This window comes from Triticum urartu, unplaced genomic scaffold (assembly GCF_003073215.2).
Source record: "Triticum urartu cultivar G1812 unplaced genomic scaffold, Tu2.1 TuUngrouped_contig_559, whole genome shotgun sequence".
Classification (NCBI taxonomy): Eukaryota; Viridiplantae; Streptophyta; class Magnoliopsida; order Poales; family Poaceae; genus Triticum; species Triticum urartu.
The window spans coordinates 309-20,637 of NW_024116276.1; the positions used below are offsets into that span (position 1 = coordinate 309).

Below are 20,329 nucleotides of genomic sequence, written 5' to 3' on the forward strand. Positions count from 1 at the left end.
ATGAACTTCTATATGGTTTTCTTAATGAAAATCGTGGGGAAACCCCTCTAAAAAAAAATTTGGCACGGTGTTTACTGACTGGGAATTAATATTAATAACTAAAAAAGCAAAAGAAGATTTGGATGAATTATTTGGTTGGACTAAACTGTGTACTCGTGGCTGTTGAGCTCTAACTGCAAGTTACTATTCGTTGTTACATCGGATTTGTGCGCAGTTTGTCTTAATGTTTACTCTTCATATGACTGATCTCAAGATAGAATCATACTTAAGTGCTTGTTGACATATTATCAACAGGGAAGTTACATTGCCGGCTTCCAAATATGAACAAACATAAAAGGCCTGAAAGCAACACGGCCATTATGCGGATCCATCTAGCCTAGCTTGGCGAGGACATCGCTGAGAACAGTCTTGGTCTCGCCGTAGTACTTCTCGGCCTCGGTGGGGCTCTTGATCTTGGCTGCATGGTCAAGCTGCAAACAAAATGGAGAAGCTCACACCTGTTAGTCCTGCAATTCTTCTTGAGAAAATGTTCAGGTTTGATGCAGTAAGAATTAAGATGGCCATGTTTCTGAAGAGACATAAGGTAATAGCTGAAATTGCGAGATGGTAGGTTTCTTACCCCGTCGAGGGTGGCGAAGAGCTTGCCGGTGAGGTCCTTGAGGTCCTTCTTCTCCTCCTTGGTGGTCTTGGAGGAGATGACGGTCTTGAGGTCGTAGCGCAGGTAGGAGGCCCTGAGGCGGAGGTCGTTCATGACGTACGGCCATTGCTTCTTGTCGATGAGCGGCTTGAGGTTGAGGATGTCCTGGGCCGACTCCTTGGCCCGCACCGCCGCCTCCGCCGGTGGCAGCGGCTGCAGGTAGAACCGGTTCTTCAGGGGCAGGTCGAAGTCCCTTGCCTCGTCCGAGTTGTCCGTTCCGGCTGAACACACACACCCAAATCATCCATCAGATCAGGCGTAAAATTCTACTCCTTGCTATACTATATTATTATTGTGTAAAGCGAGTATAGATGATGTACGAGCGGCTGGAGGCACTCACGGAGTCCACCGGAGAGCGGCGGCGGGGGGCCAACCTTGATGGCCGCGACGGTGCCGGCGTGCACCACCTGAGCGAACGCGCTCCCGACGACTCCGCTGGCCATGAGGCCAAGGACCGCGCGGCGACCGGCGGCCTCGGCCTCCGCCGACGACGCCCTCACGGTGAACCTGCTGGCGCGCCTGCCGGCCGGGCCTGGGAGACGCACGCCCTGCGACAGGCCGGTCATGGACGCCATGGTTTGCGCCATCTCAAGCTTTGCTTCTCTCTTCTCTTCTTGCTCTGTGTTTCTCTCTTATCCCTCTTGAGAAGCTAGCGATCTCTCGATCGACTGCCAAAAATATATGAGGAGGACGTGTAGCGTGTTGCTGTCCTATGCGGCGCGAAACCTTATCTGACTGGATAAGTTCGCGGCCAATGCGCGCGCGCCGTGTGGCACCGGCTTGTGGCATGCTGCGTCGCCTGACCTCCATTTGGATTGCGCCCTGGCCAATGAGTGACAGACATGTGTCGACGGTGCTTGGGCTTCAGTTGGCCAGTAAGATTTCCTTGTTTTGTCACTTTGTTATATCTGGATAATTTCTTTTCCCAGCAAACACCATGGCCGATTTCTTTATCAGCATAGCATTTGAAATTTCACTTCACATCACTGCATTAATCATTGTGATGGATTATAGTAACTCATTAGTCCAACCAAGTTTTATTGAGTTATAAGTTGTTTTAACATATTTTCCCTATATTCAATTGTTGTTTTCTCATGAAAAGACTATAAAAAGTAAGTTTACCACAACACAACTCTAGAGCCGCAGTCTTTTTTGCAGATTTGCGTTGATCTCATCTATGTTTCTCGCCCTATTTCATCGGCGATGTTGCGGACTTGCATCAATCTAATATATCACAATGTGAGCTAGAGAGATCATTCCTCACCCGACTTCCAAAGATTGGCGCCAACACCTGTGCCAATGTCATTGGTATTCTTTTCGCCAGCATCCTATGGGAAAGCTTAGGGTCTTAGGGCTTGCAATGGATTCAACACCAACCTCAGTTGTCTAGGTAGTCATGAAGTTATGGCCTATTAGGGCGCAGTAAGGTAAGAGATTTGTCAACCCGATCAACATTGGCAGGAAGGAGTGAATGAATATGCAATATGTGATAAACAAAACTTTTACGAAATGTTCGGTACAGTGTTAGTCACACAATTGGAAGCAGAGCAGACTAGCGGTGGCTATCAAGAGCATGGTTTTTTGAAATGTGGGTCCAGGCGCACCATTTGTGAACAATAAAATAAAAAATGGTAATTTTTTAAAATAATTCTAAATTACTGCTGACATTGTTCAATCTAGTATCCAAGAATTTATTAAGCTCATCCCGTAAGCACATGTACACATCTTGGTTTTTACCGTTTGAAGATGGAAGAAGATTCGTTCTCTTACCCATTTCAAAGTTAAGCAAGAGATAACTCATAATTTGTTATGCACTCGCACTTGCAGCTTGGGTCACTGAAACTTAATGATAATTACTCACTCCTTCATCCTGAGAAAGGATCCTGGCTATGAAAAAAATGGATCACTAGCTTGCGCAACAAATTGAATGAAACTTCCGTCTGAAGTAAACATTTCAGTCTGGTGTTTGTTATACCATTTAAGGGCACCATCTAAGTTCGAGAACTTTTGATACTTCAAGGCTGCAACACATGCTAAGTGTGACTGAGATTCTTTTTTTTTTCTGACAGGTCCTTTTGTGCTCGAGGTTGAGGTTGAGGATAAACTTTTTCACAAACCACGCTCATGAAAATGCAATACACTTGAATGGTAGATTCTACCACGGAAGTCCATGAATGCTGGCAAATTTGGTTGTAACATACATGACTGCGTGTTCTACTCACGTGTGAAGTTTAACGAAGAAATGACAATTGTGGTATTCTAAAAAAACACCAAAACAAAACTATAAAAAAATCCATGTTTGAACCAATTTGGAGGGCCGATTTTCTTTGTCAAGAATACGACAATTTTCTTTGTCAGGTAGAATGGATAATGTATGTTAACCAAAAATTTAGAATTATTTATTTTTTGCTATTAGATTCTACTATTCAGTTCATCGTATGGTGCCAACCTCAGGTCGAAAGAGCACTGCAATCTGCACATTTTTTAGTAATTATATAAAAAGTCAAACAATTTTAACATTTTTATAGAATCAAATATGATTAAGTATTGTACCGTATAAAATATTTGACCAAGGAATTATTCCTGTTGACTTTAAGGAAAAAAATTATGAGGACAAAGAAGCATAAACAGTACTTGTATATAGCATTTTGATTTGTTTTTTTCTGCCCAAAATAATGTGTACGAGTACAATAATTGATCATATTTAACTTAATTTTTGGGCTTTTTTATAATTACTAAAAAAAATCCGCATATAGGGTGCGCTGGCATCCTGGTTCACCTTGGTATTTCTCACTGCGGAAGCGCCTAAAATCAAACCCTCTGACCCGCCATCAATGGGGGCTCGCCGCGGCCGACGGCGATCTCTCATCTTTCCCTCCGCCACACCGCGTCCTCATTAAGCACACGCGCAAGGTCGCGCCCCCTCGGCATCCAGCAGACGAGCCTCTCTCTCGCCCGCAGGTGCGGCGCCGGCCCATTCCTTCCGCAGTTCCATTCCCACGGGATCTGATCCGGTGACTATTTGCACGCGTCGCCGTCGTCGGGAGCTCGTTCTCGCGGCGCGATTACGATCTTCGGACACCCTTACCCGAGCTTCTCCGCCCGACAACTTCGTCCTCATTCCTCAGCGAGCGCCCTTGGTGAGCTAAATTCTTACTTCAGTCAAACAGAGTTTGCCTGAGCGCGTGTTTCCATCTCATTGCCGGCGAATTTGAGGACTTCTCCTACGCACTTTCTTGGCCAGTTGATTGAAACAGAAGCATGAGAAAGTCACGGATAACTTAACAGCAAGTAGTAATCTCCTAGGAACTCTCATTTTGTTGATTCCTTTCCAAGATTCAAAGAAATGCTGTATTTGGTTGCCTCTTCAGTCTTTGTATACACCTAACTAGATTAACCCGCGGGTTGCTGCAGATGAACTATAAAAAGACTGAAATTGATTGGAGTAGAACCCATAAAGTATACAGGAAAATTAGTTTTGAGGGGATTTTTTCATTGAGTAGAATTCATAAAGTATACAGGAAAGTTAGTTTTGAAGAATCTAAACGGTGTGGCTTTCAAATGAAGAAGATCTGCGGTCCGTTTGGTTTATGCCTCAACTCACCCTACCAAAAAATTGGGCATTCCAAATGCCCTACCACTCAATACACATCAAAATTAAGGTTGAAAACAACAAAGTTGATGTGGCTGAATCATAGAAGAGATAACTAGCAATAACGGCTTTTCAAAAAATAAAATAACTAGCAATAACTGCAGTTAGAGTAGATTAAACTGTATAAGAACATAGGATATGCATGGAAGGAATGTGTCTTGTGTGTATTCATGGGTTTCCGCTTTGATGTTACTTTCCTAGAGTCCAGGGACATCTGTTGCAGCTTTAACCTCGTAGTTTGAGACCGCGGTCTTATCTTTTATGCCGAGTCTTCTCATCACTGCCTTCTTATTAGGGAGCACAGCACATGACGATCCACAGACATGGTATGCCCATAGCCCATTGGAGACATGTTTGATGGTCTCCGCTGGTTGGAAACAGCCTATTTTTTCAGTTATCTGACAGATTTCCATTGTGTTCTGTTAACTACTGCACTACGATTCTCTATTTTTACTGCACCATCACATGAACTGTAGCTATGGGCCATTGTTACTCTGCATCAGAGTAAAACTTAGAAACCAATCATTGTCCAAATCATTTTTCATTTAGGCGCTCTTCGCTTCACCACTCTGATTTTAGGCTCTCATGACATCATTGAATATCAGTTTGTTTAGCTGGATACTTATCTTAATTCCTTTTGTGAATAATTACCGTTTCACAGCTCGCGCTTTCTATTTGTAGTGACCACTCAGTGGATGTAAAATAGTCTGAACGCTTAACAGCAGAAGCCTGGACGGCAGTTCCATTTATACGGCTAAAAACTTCACGATCATTAAGTTACAAGCACAAACTGTTTTATTTATTCACTCAAATACACACAGCAAAGTGGGGCGGAAGTTCCTATGAACTGCAGCTCATCGGAAAAGCATACAACCTCATGTTACCAGTACAATAGTATTGCCACACTATATGGCTATAACATTGTAGCACACAGTTTATTTATCCTCGGCGGCTTATTTCCTGCGCACCTCAATTCTCACAAGTGCCTCTTGACCCTCTCGTAGACTGCATAAGTGATGCACATTATTTTATGAAGGTGGAGAAAGATTTCTACACAGGGGCAAGGAGCACCTCATCCCCGACATCAGTGTGATCTTTAACTGGCAGGTCGGTGTTCTTATCAAAGGGGAATGGCTCCAGTTTTGGCTGCGCTGCTTTCAGGATCATTTCAATTGGCATTTCTGGCTTTGATCTTTCCAAAGGCGCCACTGGATCAACACTTGGGTCATGACCCTGCAAAGAGTTATAGATTATTTAAAATAGGCTTGCAAATGACACATCTGTTTTATTTTAAACATGCATGGGTGGCACTAACCAGGTTAGCATGCATTTTCTCAACAAAAGTTTGGAAAGTGGCATAGTTCTGTCCCTCCAGTAGCTCATTCGATAACCGGAGGTAGGTGAACCCAAACAGTTTGTGCTCAGGAGGGCCATTCTTGTTGATGCCTTTCGGTCTCGCGTTCCTGAGTATTGTGTTGTAAGCAGTGGCATCAAATCGACCGAGTGCGTTTTCGCACGCCACATGTAAACCCTCTCTCCATCCAGCACTCAGCACCTAAGGTTTTTGATGAGAAGTGCTTCAGTGTTTCCGTAAAAGATAATTGTAAATTCCTGAGCCATAAATACTGGGCGGTTGCTAATGCTGTGGTTACCTGTTGGACTAGTTCTTCTGGTGCGCTCTTCGCCTCTTCGCTTTGCTCCGAGTCCCTCATCTCTGCACAAGTGAAGTTCATGCTAGCATGATGCCTTGTGAGCATGCGTGCTATGGTTCTGTAGCCGTCTCTGTCATCTAAGTTGTAGTACCCGGCTGTGAGCTCGGCTGCATGGTTTGGAACCCTGTACCACCAGTGAATGCCAGAGATCTGCAACCAAACATTGGATCATGTCTCATTACATTCTAGATTAAGCAATGTGAGTTGTATATACTTCCTCCTTCCGTAAGCTTATACACTATGTTAGGGTGAATTTGTGCATTTTTTTGTTGTTTATCAGGCACAACTTCTCAACTGAATCATGATTTTTGCAATCTTTTCTACTATAATATACTGAGATCTGTAGGATGGTACTTACTTTTATTGCCAGCTGCACCCTGCATCCCAAGAAGACCTTGTTTGCTTCGTCCAAGACCTTGTCACCGTGCTTGATCAGTTTGTTGGAGTACCATGACAGGAAAAACTTCCCCTTCTCGGTGAGGTATGTTCCGTTGTCCTTGAAGAATTGGGTTTTCTCGGGAGTGTCGTTGTACTCTCCAGCATCGTCTGGCAATTCCCACTCAGGATGGCCAGCCTTTGCCGCTGCTGCTTTGAAGTCTGCTTCCAGGTACTTGTCATAACACTGCAGATTATTATTGTTTTAGTTAAAACAGTTAATTGGAGCCCTTTTGTCTTTACTTGTTATGGTATTATTTTTGCATCCGTTTTAATTCATGCCTGTCTGTTTAGTTGGATGTACATTTGATGTCCACTGCTTTTACCGTTTAATTGTGGGGCCATGGTCTTATGTTTGCTTCTGATACTTTGCTAAAAAAGAGAGCATGATCTCTCAAAAGCCATAAGTTAGTAATGATTTGGAATTGCCATTTTATCCAACATCGCTTATGATCAGAATCACTTTACCACTGGGAGAACCTTTTTCAGTGCAAATCGTCTCTTGGGACAAAGATTAAACTGCCTTTGGTCATCACATGTTACATGTACTCCCTCCGTCCCAAAATTCTTGTCTTAGATTTGTCTAAATATGGATGTATCAAGTCACGTTTTAGTATTAGATACATCCGTATCTAGGCAAATTTAAGACAAGAATTTTGGGACGGAGGAAGTATAAGAGTATTTTGTAAGGACAGAAGAGTATTTGGCAACAAAAAAAAAACACTCACGATGAATTCTCCGACGCCCGGGAAGACCCATCCCTGGCTCTGAGGATAGGATGGGTACCTCATCTCTCCAGCCGGGCCAAGTCCCACTTCAATGTCCACGATGGTACCGGCATCCAAGAACTTTTTCATGTTTTCCCTGAAGCTCGTCATGTAATCAGCATACATCTGTCGCAGCCACAAAGACACACTGGGCCTATCAAAATCATAACTATGCTGTTGCCAAGACTCATCTCAGTCATCTAAATCACCATATATGCAGGAGAACTGGAATGGCGATTTAGCTTAGCTAACCTGGACGGCTGTTCTTCCATGGAAGAGAGGCTGGTCATCCACTCCAAGGGTGAGGTACTCGATGTTCCTCGTCCCGCCGCGGTTGGTGTAGAAAATGTCCGGGTCGGTGGCGCCGACGTCGCGCACCCACTGTGGGATGGGGATGTTGACGATGTCGCCGACGTTGCCACCGCACTGGTGGAACGACATGATGGCCTGCAGCTTGAGCCCGGCCTCGTGCACCAGGTCGAAGACCTGCTTGTAGGCGCTCCAGTCGTACGCCTTGGGGCCCTTGCCCTCCACCAGCCCCCACCAGACGTCTATCATGACGCCGTCCACGCCGGCCTCCGTCAGCTTCTTCAGCTGCGCCCTGGTCTCATCGCCCTTCTCGAACTTGTTGTCGACGCTCACGACGTCCAGCTATTCTCACAGTGGAAGTGAAGACAAGGTTAGTGCAAAATACTGCATCTGAGGTCTCAGATCTTGTTGATAAGTTGGGTATCAGATGCACGATAATCTGAGTTTCTAGATCCTTGCAATGGTTTGTCCGTGCCATGGTGCTTAGCGGGAAGAATGGAGCTTACCGGCAGCATAACGTAGACTTGGACATAGTTGGCTAGCATGTTCCCAGCCATTGCGGCTGCTGGCTACAAACACTGGTTTGCGTGCTCACTCACTCACCGAGCTTGGTTTGCTGGGTGTTGCAGGGGAGCTCGAGGGGTCTATTTATACTGCGAAAGAGGGAGGAGGAGGGCGGGTCCTTCTCCAGCGAGGCGAGGTGAACTGCTTGATTTTGGTTACCGCTCACAGCCCAGCTTCAGGGTTGATATCATATTTTCCTTGTCACTAGGAGAAGATTGGGTATCTGAGTGTTCTGATTCGTTCACGTGTGTTTAGAGCGGCAAGCCAACAGTATGTCAGGTTTAAATACGTTATCCGGGGAAAAAAATACAGGGTCGTCACGTATGTACGACTAGGACAAAGTTCTCATTGTCTCTGGATTATGGCAAAAGCCGAAGCCACGAGCCCATAAAATAGTTCTATGTTTCTTTTTACTTCGCATATAAAATTTGTTTAAAGTCAAATTAAGCAAAATTTGACCAAATTTATCTTTAAAATATCAACATCTACAAAATTATATAGCTTGAAAATTTATTTCATGATGCATCTAATGATATTGACTTCGTATTGTTAATATTGACATTACTTTGTTATAAAGTTGGTCAAACTTTATAAAGTTCAACTTAAGACAAATTGTATATGCAGACTAAAAAGAAATGAAGGGGGTATTCTTTTTGTTTATAAGCCAAGTGCAAAAGTAAAAAAAATAAACTCAACCAAACACCCTCTAATATGTGGTGATTTGAGAGCCATGTGTGGTCGCCCACCTCACCCCCTCCATCGACAGGCGTGCGCTCTGGCGATTGATGACGAAGAGGCGAATCTCGGTGCTCTAGCTAGTAGTTTAGGTTTGGGATTTTTAGAACATCTACAGCCGAACAGGCAAATCCACCCCTCTATATGTTCGTGAACACGCCCGCGCATGCCAGCGGATGTAGCCGGACCGCCTCATATGTTGTGCCTAGCAGTTACATACCTCAAATCTGGACTTTCAAATCCATGCACATCCATCATACACGCCAATGTCGCACGTAAATAACAAATATTGGTAGCAAAACATGTAGTTCTTACATAATTTTTTAAGTGCACAACTCAAACATTAGCTCTTTCGTTTCCATTGTGCGTTCACATATGCTCCACAAGATCACTGAGTAGCTACATGTGCACTGATGATCTCAAAGATTTTGATGCATCTGCAGAAAGTTCATAAGTTGCTTTGCATCTTGATTTTTGGGGATTTGAACTTGTTCTTCAGGCGCTTCAAAATCATTGGTTTGGGCTACGCCATCACCTTCATTCTCGACAATCGTATTGTGCAAAATAATACAACATGTTATTAGTTGCCACAAAGTTTTTGATTCCCACATCATTGCAGTTTCACGAATAATTCCCCAACGAGCTTGAAGCACTCCGAATGCCCTCTCCACATCCTTCCTAGTTGCTTCCTACATTGTTGCAAAGTGGCTTTGTTTGTTGCCTTTTGGTTCAGATATGGTCTTTACAAATGCCACCCACTGAGGATAGATGTCATAGGCAAGATAGTATCCCATGTTGCCATTGACGTGCAGTTGCACGGCGGTGATTCTCCATTACAAAGCCTCCTGAACACAGGAGATCCGTTGAAGCATGTTGATGTCGTTGTGAGAACCCGACATTCCAAAGAAAGCATGCCAATACCATAAGTCATGTGATGTCGCTGCTTCCAGTATGATGGTGGCCTTTATGGTGTGACCTTAATATATTCCCCGTAAACCTTTGGGTAGTTTTTTCATTACCAATGCATGCAATCAATTGATCCGAGCAGTGTTGGAAACCCTTCTCCAATAGCCAACAACTATTATGTGTCCTGCACATTTGGTTCTCTTAGATACTCTGCTCCAAACACCTGCACCACGGCGCGGACAAACCTAACAGTAGTATTCAAGCATGTACTCTCCTCCATCCGGACCATCTCACCAATGGCATCAGCGGTAGTACCAAGTGCAAGCATCCTCAGAGCAGCCGTGCATTTCTGCTTAGCAGAGAAAGAAAGTTGGCCGCAACAATCCCTTGTGAGTTTGAAGTAGTCATTGTGTGCCCCTACTCCCTCCACAACGCGCAAAAAACAATGGTTTGCGCATAAGAAAACGACGATGAAACCATGCATCATCTGAAAAAGTTGGTTCCGGAGCAAAGTAGTCCGTGTGCAGTAGCCGTGCTCCGGAGACCCTCAGGTCACTCTTCTCCCTTTGATCGAGCCCTTTAAGTTGACAATATGCTCCACCTGCCGGTCCATTTCCTCTTGCATGCTCATGCCCACTTCTTCGTCTGAATCCGACGAATCGAAGAACTTATCTTCAATCATTTTATCAAGTTCCGTCGGTCCATACTCCTCGTTCGACGAAGCATCAGAGTCCATCACTTTCCCTGCGAATGAACACAAAAAACTGTGTCGGACAATGTATCGAACACATAGAGCGCAAGGGGCAGCTCGAATAGTTGCCAAACATACCATGGTGGCATCCGGGCCGGCGACAATGTCTGCGGGGGCGAACACGATAGAGAGGAATGTTGTGTCGGTGCTGGCGGCACTGTGGCTCGAAACGACTGTGGAGCAAGGGTGGTGGCGTAGCTATGAAAGGTCCGGCACGGAGGAGGAAGAGGTGAGAGAGAAAATGGATTCGGTAGGTCGAGGAGGTGGATTTGATGCAATTTGTGGTGGGGTAGGCCTATCGGATCCGACGTGGACGCGCCCGGGCTATCTGCCCTGTATTTGGACTGGATTGAGGGGTGGCAGTCAGTGTGGGTGTTTGAGGCGCTCGTCTGGGTCAGTTTTTTGACTAGTCGATGACCGAGGCGTTCACCCGGGCGTTGGGCGGGGGGGGGGGGGGGGGGGGGGGGGGGGGGGGGGGGGGGGGGGGGGGGGGGGGGGGGGGGGCTGAGGAGCCCGGTTGTAGATGCTTCTAGTCTTTACCGAGGCCTGAGCAAATGGCAGCGCTTCATCTTTGAATTGGTCTTTTGGGTTTTGATCCTCGAATTCATCTGTCATGACGGAGTCGATGGAACTCCAATGTAGATTCCTACAATCTCTTGGCTGTTAGGTTTTCTCGTCATAAGTGCGCGACAGTATCTGGTGTGGTCGATTCAACAGTCACGACAATGGCTTTAGGGCGTTGATCTTCAAGGACATGTGCACGAAGACTTTTCAGTTATCATTAACAAGGTTAGGCCGGCTCAGGTGTGGGGCAGCTACAATGGTGTGTTAACGGCTCGGTCCGACAGTGGTAGTGGTCGTTCGGTGGTCCACCTTGATGTATTTTTTTAATTATGTTTAGAGTGCTTTGTACCTTCGGTTAACTTTTATAATAAAATTGTGTTTTTTTAAAACAAAAGAAAATGTATTGACATGTGACCGTGTACCATCACACATAATGTACTTTCGATGAACTTTGTATCATCAAACGAAAATATCAACACCCCGTTTCCAAAAAGACTAACACTCCGTCAGACGGTTACACAAATAGACCGATCTTCTCTGCTCAGGTGACTATCTTACGGCTACCCAAAGAACCGCATCTGTTGTTTGTACGTACCTATTTCGTGTGTGAAACTGGGCGCAACCGAATTTTATTCCCCGTGTTGGTCGTGCACTGACACTGCTGCAGCATGTTGCAACTCCGGAAAGCTACTTATTCAAAAAAAAAAAACTCCGGAATGCTACAATCACGGCTGGTGCTGATTGCGAGTTCAGATAAACTTAACTTCAGTTTATCCATGGTTTTTACCTTCTTTTTTTAGCTGGCATGCTTTTTTTAACTTTGCTTTTTACTCTTCAGAAAAAAAAATCTTACATTATAGAACCGAGGAAGTACTTTTAAGCAATTGATTCATCAGCAGCTCTCGTACATGTTTGCCATCACGTTGCTATGCCATATGCTCCGTGCACACCTAGACCTTGTTCGACAATCCACCGACTCCGAAAATCTGCGAAGCGAAAAAACTGCAGCTTCATCCGCTCCGGGAGCGGAGTTGTGGAACATAGCAATTACAAACAGGGCATTAACCGCTGAAAGGCGAGACCGGGGCTCCTCCCGCCCAGGCCACGCCGCGCCTTTTGGATGCGGCCGGCGGTTCTCAACATCTCGACCCGGGCGTTCGATGATCTCTGTCGGGCATTCAGTGCTTCCAGTTGGATTAGCTGGCACGTTGCACATGCGCGGTCACAAATCGCAAGGGCATGGGATCTGTCGTTCTCCGTCAAAACCTTAAAACACACTGTGCTGTACCGTGAGTTTGCCGGCCATAACATTGCAAGATTATTTTGATGCTGATAATCTGTGGTGCCGATCGATGATGCTACCGCAAACAGGAGAAATGATCGTGGGGTCTCTTGCGCTCTTGCACGTAGTCGTGTTGACGAACAGCGTAAGCAGTAAAAAAAGGCGTTGTTATCGTGAAATGCGTAAGGTGGATCGACCAGTCGCCAGCTCTGTCGCGTGCGCAGCGCTTAGGGCTAGTTTGGTTCGCTTCCACGTCGCGGGATGCCTGGCCTGGAGCTTCCCTGAAGTCTGCCTGAACTTCGTTTGGTTGGTGTCCTGAGAATTTTGGTGCGAGCCTGGCCTGAATCGCCCAGGCATGAGATTAGCCTGCCAGGCGTCCCCTTCCATCCGCCTGGACAGCAGGCAACATCAGCCTGACGCTGATCCAGCAGGTTATAGATGAGTTATGGGCTGCTTTTTCAGTTTTATGTTTGTTTATTCCTCCCAGGCCCAGCACACAATTCAAACAGCTACCTCTCTAGGCGGCGAAAATCATATATTTGACCTCAGGGCGAAATCAAATCACAAAATGATCTGCTCTCGAAAAAATTTCACTCTGCTGACCCTTTCGTGTGGCGCCCGACAGCTAGGCGCCACACACCACTGTGCAGCGTCTCTGCCTTAGGCGTCGCACCTCCTGCCAGCGTGGCAGCCCTGGTCCAGTTGCGGCCCCACAGACAGCGGTGCAGCGCCCAAGGGATAGGCGACACACTGTGTAATGTGCAGCGCCTATGGCTTGGGCGCTGCACATTGACTTAAGCCGCATCGGGCCAGCCCCTCCCAGCAGTTCTTCCCCCTCTGAGCAGTTGCTCTGTTTACAGAGAGCGGCGGCAGCGGCGCTCCCTTCGGACCCCCCCCCACACCCCTCTCAGATCTGAAGTTTTGAGGCCCGGATTCGATCTCCAATCCCTCCTACTAGGTAAACTCCTATGTTCCCTTTCTTTTTCTCCGTAAATGAGTTGCAATTTTAGGGATTTGCCCAAGATTAGGTGGAACCTTTGATTTGCTTGGTTTGGATCTTTGTTTGCCCAAGATTAGGTGGAACCTTTGACCCCCCCACACTATATGATTCTTGTTAGTGAAACCTAGATTGTAATTTTTTTTAGATATATATGAGATGCCTAGTTTTGTAGATAATTATGAGATGTTGAGTGTTGTAGCTATATGTGAGATGTTGAATTTTTTTAGATATATATTAAATGTTGAGTTTATTTGAAATATGAGATGTTGATTTACTTGAACACATATGACATACTAGATATATACGAGAATTTACAATCATTTATTCATTGTGTGAGAAGGAGATGTTGAGATTCTTGTAGATGAATACATATGAGATGTTTAGATGAACACATATGAAATGTTGAGTGTTTACCGATATTTGAGATGAACTCATATATGTTTATTGTTTGAACTTTGTAAGGATGGTTTGGCTTCTCGACGATGTCTACGACACGAAACACCGGGCCTACATGATGCGCGAGAAGGAGATGGTAATAACGAGTAATCTAAATATTTTGCCTTAAGTTGAAATTTACATGCCCTAAGATTTGTCATTACTTGTTTTTTGCAGAAGCTTGAACCTTTGAAGATTCGGTATCACGGGGTCTCTGGTCCTGCCATGCCTTACGATGAGCGGTACACACCGTACATCAAGCAGGCAGGACTACTCCCGTGGATTCAGTTGGTCAGCCGGTCCACGCCGAATCTGAACGCTCCACTGGTGTCCGCTCTTGCTGATTGGTGGAGGCCGGAGACGCATAGTTTCCATCTTCGGACTGGGGAGATGACCGTGACGCTCGAGGATGTCTCGTTGATCACCGATCTTGCTATCGACGGGATGCCTCTCTGTATGAGCACCGATTCTGATGGGTGGCGCGAGAAGATGATTGCTCTTATCGGTATGGCTCCTACCGAGGCTGAGGCTGATGTAGAGGAGGGAGAAGAGAAGAAGAAGAAGAAAAGGAAAGCATCCGGAGCTGCTTTCACGTGGATTCAAACTCACTTTGCGACGTGCCCTCCGGATACCACTGATGACATGATCCAGACACTGTTGGAAATATGCCCTAGAGGCAATAATAAATTGGTTATTATTATATATTTCCTTGTTCATGATAATCGTTTATTATCCATGCTATAATTGTATTGATAGGAAACTCAGATACATGTGTGGATACATAGACAACACCATGTCCCTAGTAAGCCGCTAGTTGACTAGCTCGTTGATCAATAAATGGTTACGGTTTCCTGACCATGGACATTGGATGTCATTGATAACGGGATCACGTCATTAGGAGAATGATGTGATGGACAAAGACCCAATCCTAAGCCTAGCACAAAGATCGTGTAGTTCGTATGCTAAAGCTTTTCTAATGTCAAGTATCATTTCCTTAGACCATGAGATTGTGCAACTCCCGGATACCGTAGGAGTGCTTTGGGTGTGCCAAACGTCACAACGTAACTGGGTGGCTATAAAGGTACATTACAGGTATCTCCGAAAGTGTCTGTTGGGTTGGCACGAATCGAGACTGGGATTTGTCACTCCGTGTAAACGGAGAGGTATCTCTGGGCCCACTCGGTAGGACATCATCATATGCGCAACGTGACCAAGGAGTTGATCACGGGATGATGTGTTACGGAACGAGTAAAGAGACTTGCCGGTAACGAGATTGAACAAGGTATAGGGATACCGACGATCGAATCTCGGGCAAGTACAATACCGCTAGACAAAGGGAATTGTATACGGGATTGATTGAGTCCTTGACATCGTGGTTCATCCGATGAGATCATCGTGGAACATGTGGGAGCCAACATGGGTATCCAGATCCCTCTGTTGGTTATTGACCGGAGAACGTCTCGGTCATGTCTGCATGTCTCCCGAACCCGTAGGGTCTACACACTTAAGGTTCGATGACGCTAGGGTTATAAAGGAAGCTTGTATGTGGTTACCGAATGTTGTTCGGAGTCCCAGATGAGATCCCGGACGTCACGAGGAGTTCCGGAATGGTCCGGAGGTAAAGATTTATATATAGGAAGTCCTATTTCGGCCATCGGGGCAAGTTTCGGGGTCATCGGTATTGTACCGGGACCACCGGAAGGGTCCCGGGGGCCCACCGGGTGGGGCCACCTATCCCGGAGGGTCCCATGGTCTGAAGTGAGAAGGGATCCAGCCCAAAGTGGGCTGGGGCACCACTTCCCCTAGGGCCCATGCGCCTAGGGTGAAAGGGGAACCCTAAGGAAGAGTCCCAAGGAGGGAAGGCACCTCCTAGGTGCCTTGGGGGGGAGGGAAACCTCCCCTGGCCGCCGCCCCCTAGGAGATTGGATCTCCTAGGGATGGCGCACCCCCCCTTTGGGATCCCTATATATAGTGAGGGTAGGAGGGCCTCTTGACACACCCCTTATGCCTTTGGTGCAGCCCTCCCTCTCTCCCAAGTTCTTCTCCTCTCCCGTGGTGCTTGGCGAAGCCCTGCAGGATTGCCACGCTCCTCCATCACCACCACGCCGTTGTGCTGCTGCTGGATGGAGTCTTCCTCAACCTCTCCCTCTCTCCTTGCTGGATCAAGGCGTGGGAGACGTCACCGGGATGTACGTGTGTTGAACGCGGAGGTGCCGTCCGTTCGGCACTAGGATCATCGGTGATCTAAATCACGACGAGTACGACTCCATCAACCCCGTTCACTTGAACGCTTCCGCTTAGCGATCTACAAGGGTATGTAGATGCACTCTCCTTCCCCTCGTTGCTGGTCTCTCCATAGATAGATCTTGGTGACACGTAGGAAATTTTTTGAATTTCTGCTACGTTCCCCAACAGTGGCATCATGAGCTAGGTCTATGCGTAGTTACTATGCACGAGTAGAACACAACACAAAGTAGTTGTGGGCGTTGATTTTGTTCAATATGCTTACCGTTACTAGTCATATCTTGATTCGGCGGCATTGTGGGATGAAGCGGCCCGGACCAACCTTACACGTACTCTTGCGTGAGACCGGTTCCACCGACAAACATGCACTAGTTGCATAAGGTGGCTGGCGGGTGTCTGTCTCTCCCACTTTAGTCGGATCGGATTCGATGAAAAGGGTCCTTATGAAGGGGTAAATAGCAATTGGCATATCACGTTGTGGTATTTGCGTAGGTAAGAACCGTTCTTGCTAGAAACCCATAGCAGCCACGTAAAACATGCAAACAACAATTAGAGGATGTCTAACTTGTTTTTGCAGGGTATGCCATGTGATGTGATATGGCAAAAGGATGTGATGAACGATATATGTGATGTATGAGATTGATCATGTTCTTGTCAAGGGAATCACGACTTGCATGTCGATGACGAGACAACTTCAAGAAGACACGATGATGGAGATCATGATGATGGAGATCATGGTGTCATACCGGTGACAAGATGATCATGGAGCCCAAGATGGAGATCAAAGGAGCTATATGATATTGGCCATATCATGTCACTATTATTTGATTGCATATGATGTTTATCATATTTATACATCTTATTTGCTTAGAACGACGGTAGTAAATAAGATGATCCCTTACAACAATTTCAAGAAGTGTTCTCCCCTAACTGTGCACCGTTGCTACAGTTCGTCGTTTCTAAGCACCACGTGTTAATCGGGTGTGATGGATCCTTACGTTCACATACAACGGGTGTAAGACAGTTTTACACATGCAAAAACACTTAGGGTTAACTTGACGAGCCTAGCATGTACAGACATGGCCTCGGAACACAGAAGACCGAAAGGTCGAGCATGAGTCGTATAGAAGATACGATCAACATAAAGATGTTCACCGACGTTGACTAGTCCGTCTCACGCACAGATCGGACACGGCCTAGTTGACTCGGATCATGTAATCACTTAGATGACTAGAGGGATGTCTATCTAAGTGGGAGTTCATAAGATGAACTTAATTATCTTGAACATAGTCAAAAGGATTTTGCAAATTATGTCGTAGCTCGCGCTTTAGTTCTACTGTTAGTTATGTTCCTAGAGAAAAATTAGTTGAAAGTTGATAGTAGCAATTATGCGGACTAGGTCCGTAAACTGAGGATTGTCCTCATTGCTTCTTAGAAGGCTTATGTCCTTAATGCACCGCTCAGTGTGCTGAACCTCGAACGTTGTCTGTGGATGTTGCGAACATCTGACATACACGTTTTGATAACTACATGATAGTTCAGTTAAACGGTATAGAGTTGAGGCACCAAAGACGTTTTGGAAACGTCGCAAAACATATGAGATGTTTTGAGGGCTGAAATTGGGATTTCAAGCTCGTGCCCACGTCAAGAGGTATAAGACCTCCGATGATTTTCTTAGCCTGCAAACTAAGGGAGAAAAGCTCGATTGTTGAGCTTGTGCTCAGATTGTCTGAGTACAACAATCGCTTGAATCAAGTGGGAGTTGATCTTCCAGATGAGATAGTGATGTTTCTCCGAAGCCATTACCACCAAGCTGCTAGAGCTTCGTGATAAACTATAATATATCAGGGACATATATGATGATCCTTGAGATATTCGCGATGTTTGACACCACAAAAGTAGAAATCAAGAAGGAACATCAATCGTTGATGGTTGGTGAAACCACTAGTTTCAAGAAGGGCAAGGGAACAAAGGGATACTTCATGAAACGGCAATTCAGCTGCTGCTCTAGTGAAGAAACCCAAGGTTGAACCCAAACCCGAGACTAAGTGCTTCTGTAATAAGGGGAACAGCCACTGGAGCAGAATTACCCTAGATACTTGGTAGATGAGAAGGCTGGCAAGGTCGATAGAAGTATATTGGATATACATTGTGTTGATGTGTACTTTACTAGTACTCCTAGTAGCACCAGGGTATTAGATACCGGTTCGGTTGCTAAGTGTTAGTAACTCGAAATAAAAGCTACGAAATAAACGGAGACTAGCTAAAGGTGAGCTGACGATATGTGTTGGAAGTGTTTCCAATGTTGATATGATCAAGCAACGCACGCTCCCTCTACCATCGAGATTGGTGTTAAACCTAAATAATTGTTATTTGGTGTTTGCGTTAAGCATAGACATGATTGGATTATGCCTATTGCAATACGATTATTCATTTAAGAAGATTAATGGTTACTCTGTTTATTTGAATAATACCTTCAAATGGTCTTACACCTGAAATGAATGGTTTATTGAATCTCGATCGTAGTGATACACATGTTCATGCCAAAAGATAGTAATGATAGTACCACCTACTTGTGGTACTGCCACTTAAGTCATATTGGTATAAAACGCATGAAGAAGCTCCATGTTGATGGATCTTTGGGCTCACTCGTTTTTGAAAAGTTTGAGACATGCGAACCATGTCTGTTGGTATATATGCATGAAGAAACTCCATGCAAATGGACCGTTTTGTACTCACTTGATTTTGAATCACTTGAGACATGCAAATCATACCACATGGGCAAGATGACTGAAAGCCTCGTTTTTCAGTAAAATGGAACTAGAAAGCAGCTTGTTGGAAGTAATACATTTTGATGTGTGCAGTCCAATGAGTGCTGAGGCGTGTAGTGAATATCGTTATGTTCTTACTTCACAGATGATTTGAGTAGATGTTGAGTACATTTATTTGATAAATCACGAGTCTGAATTATTGAAAGGTTCAAGTAATTTCAGGGTGAAGTTGAAAGATCGTCGTAACAAGAGGATAAAAGATCTATGATATGATCATAGAGATGAATATCTGAATTACGAGTTTGGCACAGAATTAAGACATTGTGGAAATTGTTTCACAACTAATACAGCCTGCAACACCATAGTGTGATGGTGTGTCCGAACATCATAACTGCACCCTATTGGATATGATGCATACCATGATGTCTCTTATCGAATTACCACAATAGTTTATGGGTTAAGCATTAGAGACAACCACATTCACTTTAAATAGGGCACCACGTAATTCCGATGAGATGACACCGTATGAACTATGGTTTAGAGAAACCTAAGCTGTCATTTCTTAAAAAATTTGGGGCTGCGACGCTTATGTGGAAAAGTTTCAGGCCGATAAGCTCGAACCCAAAGCGGATAAATGCATCTTCATAGGACAACCCAAAAACAGTTGGGTATACCTCCTGTCTCAGATCCGAAAGCAATAAAGGATTGTTTCTAGAATCGGGTCCTTTCTCGAGGAAAAGTTTCTCGCGAAAGAATTGAGTGGGAGGATGGTGGAGACTTGATGAGGTTATTGAACCGTCACTTCAACTAGTGTATAGCAGGGCACAAAGAGTTGTTCCTGTGGCACCTACACCAATTGAAGTGGAAGCTTATGATATTGATCATGAGACTTCGGATCAAGTCACTCCCAAACCTCGTGGGATGACAAGGATGCGCACTACTTCAGAGTGGTACGTAATCCTGTCTTGGAAGTCACGTTGCTAGACAATAATGAACCTACGAGCTATGGAGAAGCGATGGTGGGCCCGGATTCCGATAAATGGCTCGAGGCCATAAAATCCGAGAGAGGATCCATGTATGAAAACAAAGTGTAGACTTTGGAAGAACTACTTGATGGTCGTAAGGCTGTTGAGTGTAGATGGATTTTAAAAGGAAGACGGACAATGATGGTAAATGTCACCATTAAGAAAGCTCGACTTGTCGTTAAGATGTTTTCTGACAAATTCAAGGAGTTGACTACGGTGAGATTTTCTCACTCGTAGCGATGCTAAGAGTCTGTTGGAATTATATTAGCAGTCACTGCATTATTTATGAAATCTTGCAGATAGGATGTCAAAACATTGTTTCCTCGACGATTTTCTTGAGGAAAGGTTGTATGTGATACAACCGAAAGGTTTTGTCAATCCTGAAAAGATGCTAATAAGGATGCAAGGCTCCAGCAATCCTTCTGAGGACTGGAGTGAGCATCTCGGAGTTGGAATGTACACTTTGATGAGATGATCAAA

At 45.2% G+C, this 20,329-nt stretch overlaps 3 protein-coding genes across 7 annotated transcripts; 1 reads left to right on the forward strand and 2 right to left on the reverse strand.

Moving 5' to 3' along the window:
• Positions 1-239: 239 nt before the first annotated feature.
• LOC125529418 (oxygen-evolving enhancer protein 3, chloroplastic-like) lies at positions 240-1,359 on the reverse strand. Its single transcript, XM_048693830.1, has 3 exons — positions 1,038-1,359; positions 620-918; positions 240-470 (listed from the first exon to the last, which is right to left on the reverse strand). The coding sequence occupies exons 1-3, from the start codon at positions 1,282-1,284 to the stop codon at positions 372-374; spliced, it is 645 nt and encodes a 214-aa protein (XP_048549787.1). The 5' UTR covers positions 1,285-1,359; the 3' UTR covers positions 240-371.
• Positions 1,360-3,473: 2,114 nt separating this feature from the next.
• LOC125529423 (protein MAINTENANCE OF MERISTEMS-like) lies at positions 3,474-14,575 on the forward strand. 5 transcript variants are annotated; one of them, XR_007292623.1, is made up of 7 exons: positions 3,474-3,837; positions 4,645-4,675; positions 5,386-6,260; positions 6,432-6,668; positions 13,235-13,332; positions 13,837-13,906; positions 13,987-14,513. XR_007292623.1 is itself a non-coding variant. In XM_048693834.1 (4 exons), the coding sequence occupies exons 3-4, from the start codon at positions 13,838-13,840 to the stop codon at positions 14,551-14,553; spliced, it is 636 nt and encodes a 211-aa protein (XP_048549791.1). In that variant the 5' UTR covers positions 6,459-6,668; positions 13,235-13,332; position 13,837; the 3' UTR covers positions 14,554-14,575. The 5 variants fall into 5 exon arrangements, 1 of the variants encoding a protein (XP_048549791.1); XR_007292620.1 differs by lacking the exon at positions 4,645-4,675; XR_007292622.1 differs by lacking the exon at positions 3,474-3,837 and having other exon boundaries at positions 3,844-4,675.
• On the reverse strand, positions 5,122-8,214 carry LOC125529422 (beta-amylase Tri a 17). Its single transcript, XM_048693833.1, has 7 exons — positions 8,079-8,214; positions 7,516-7,914; positions 7,225-7,389; positions 6,420-6,683; positions 6,002-6,211; positions 5,665-5,904; positions 5,122-5,582 (listed from the first exon to the last, which is right to left on the reverse strand). The coding sequence occupies exons 1-7, from the start codon at positions 8,127-8,129 to the stop codon at positions 5,400-5,402; spliced, it is 1,512 nt and encodes a 503-aa protein (XP_048549790.1). The 5' UTR covers positions 8,130-8,214; the 3' UTR covers positions 5,122-5,399.
• Positions 14,576-20,329: the final 5,754 nt, after the last annotated feature.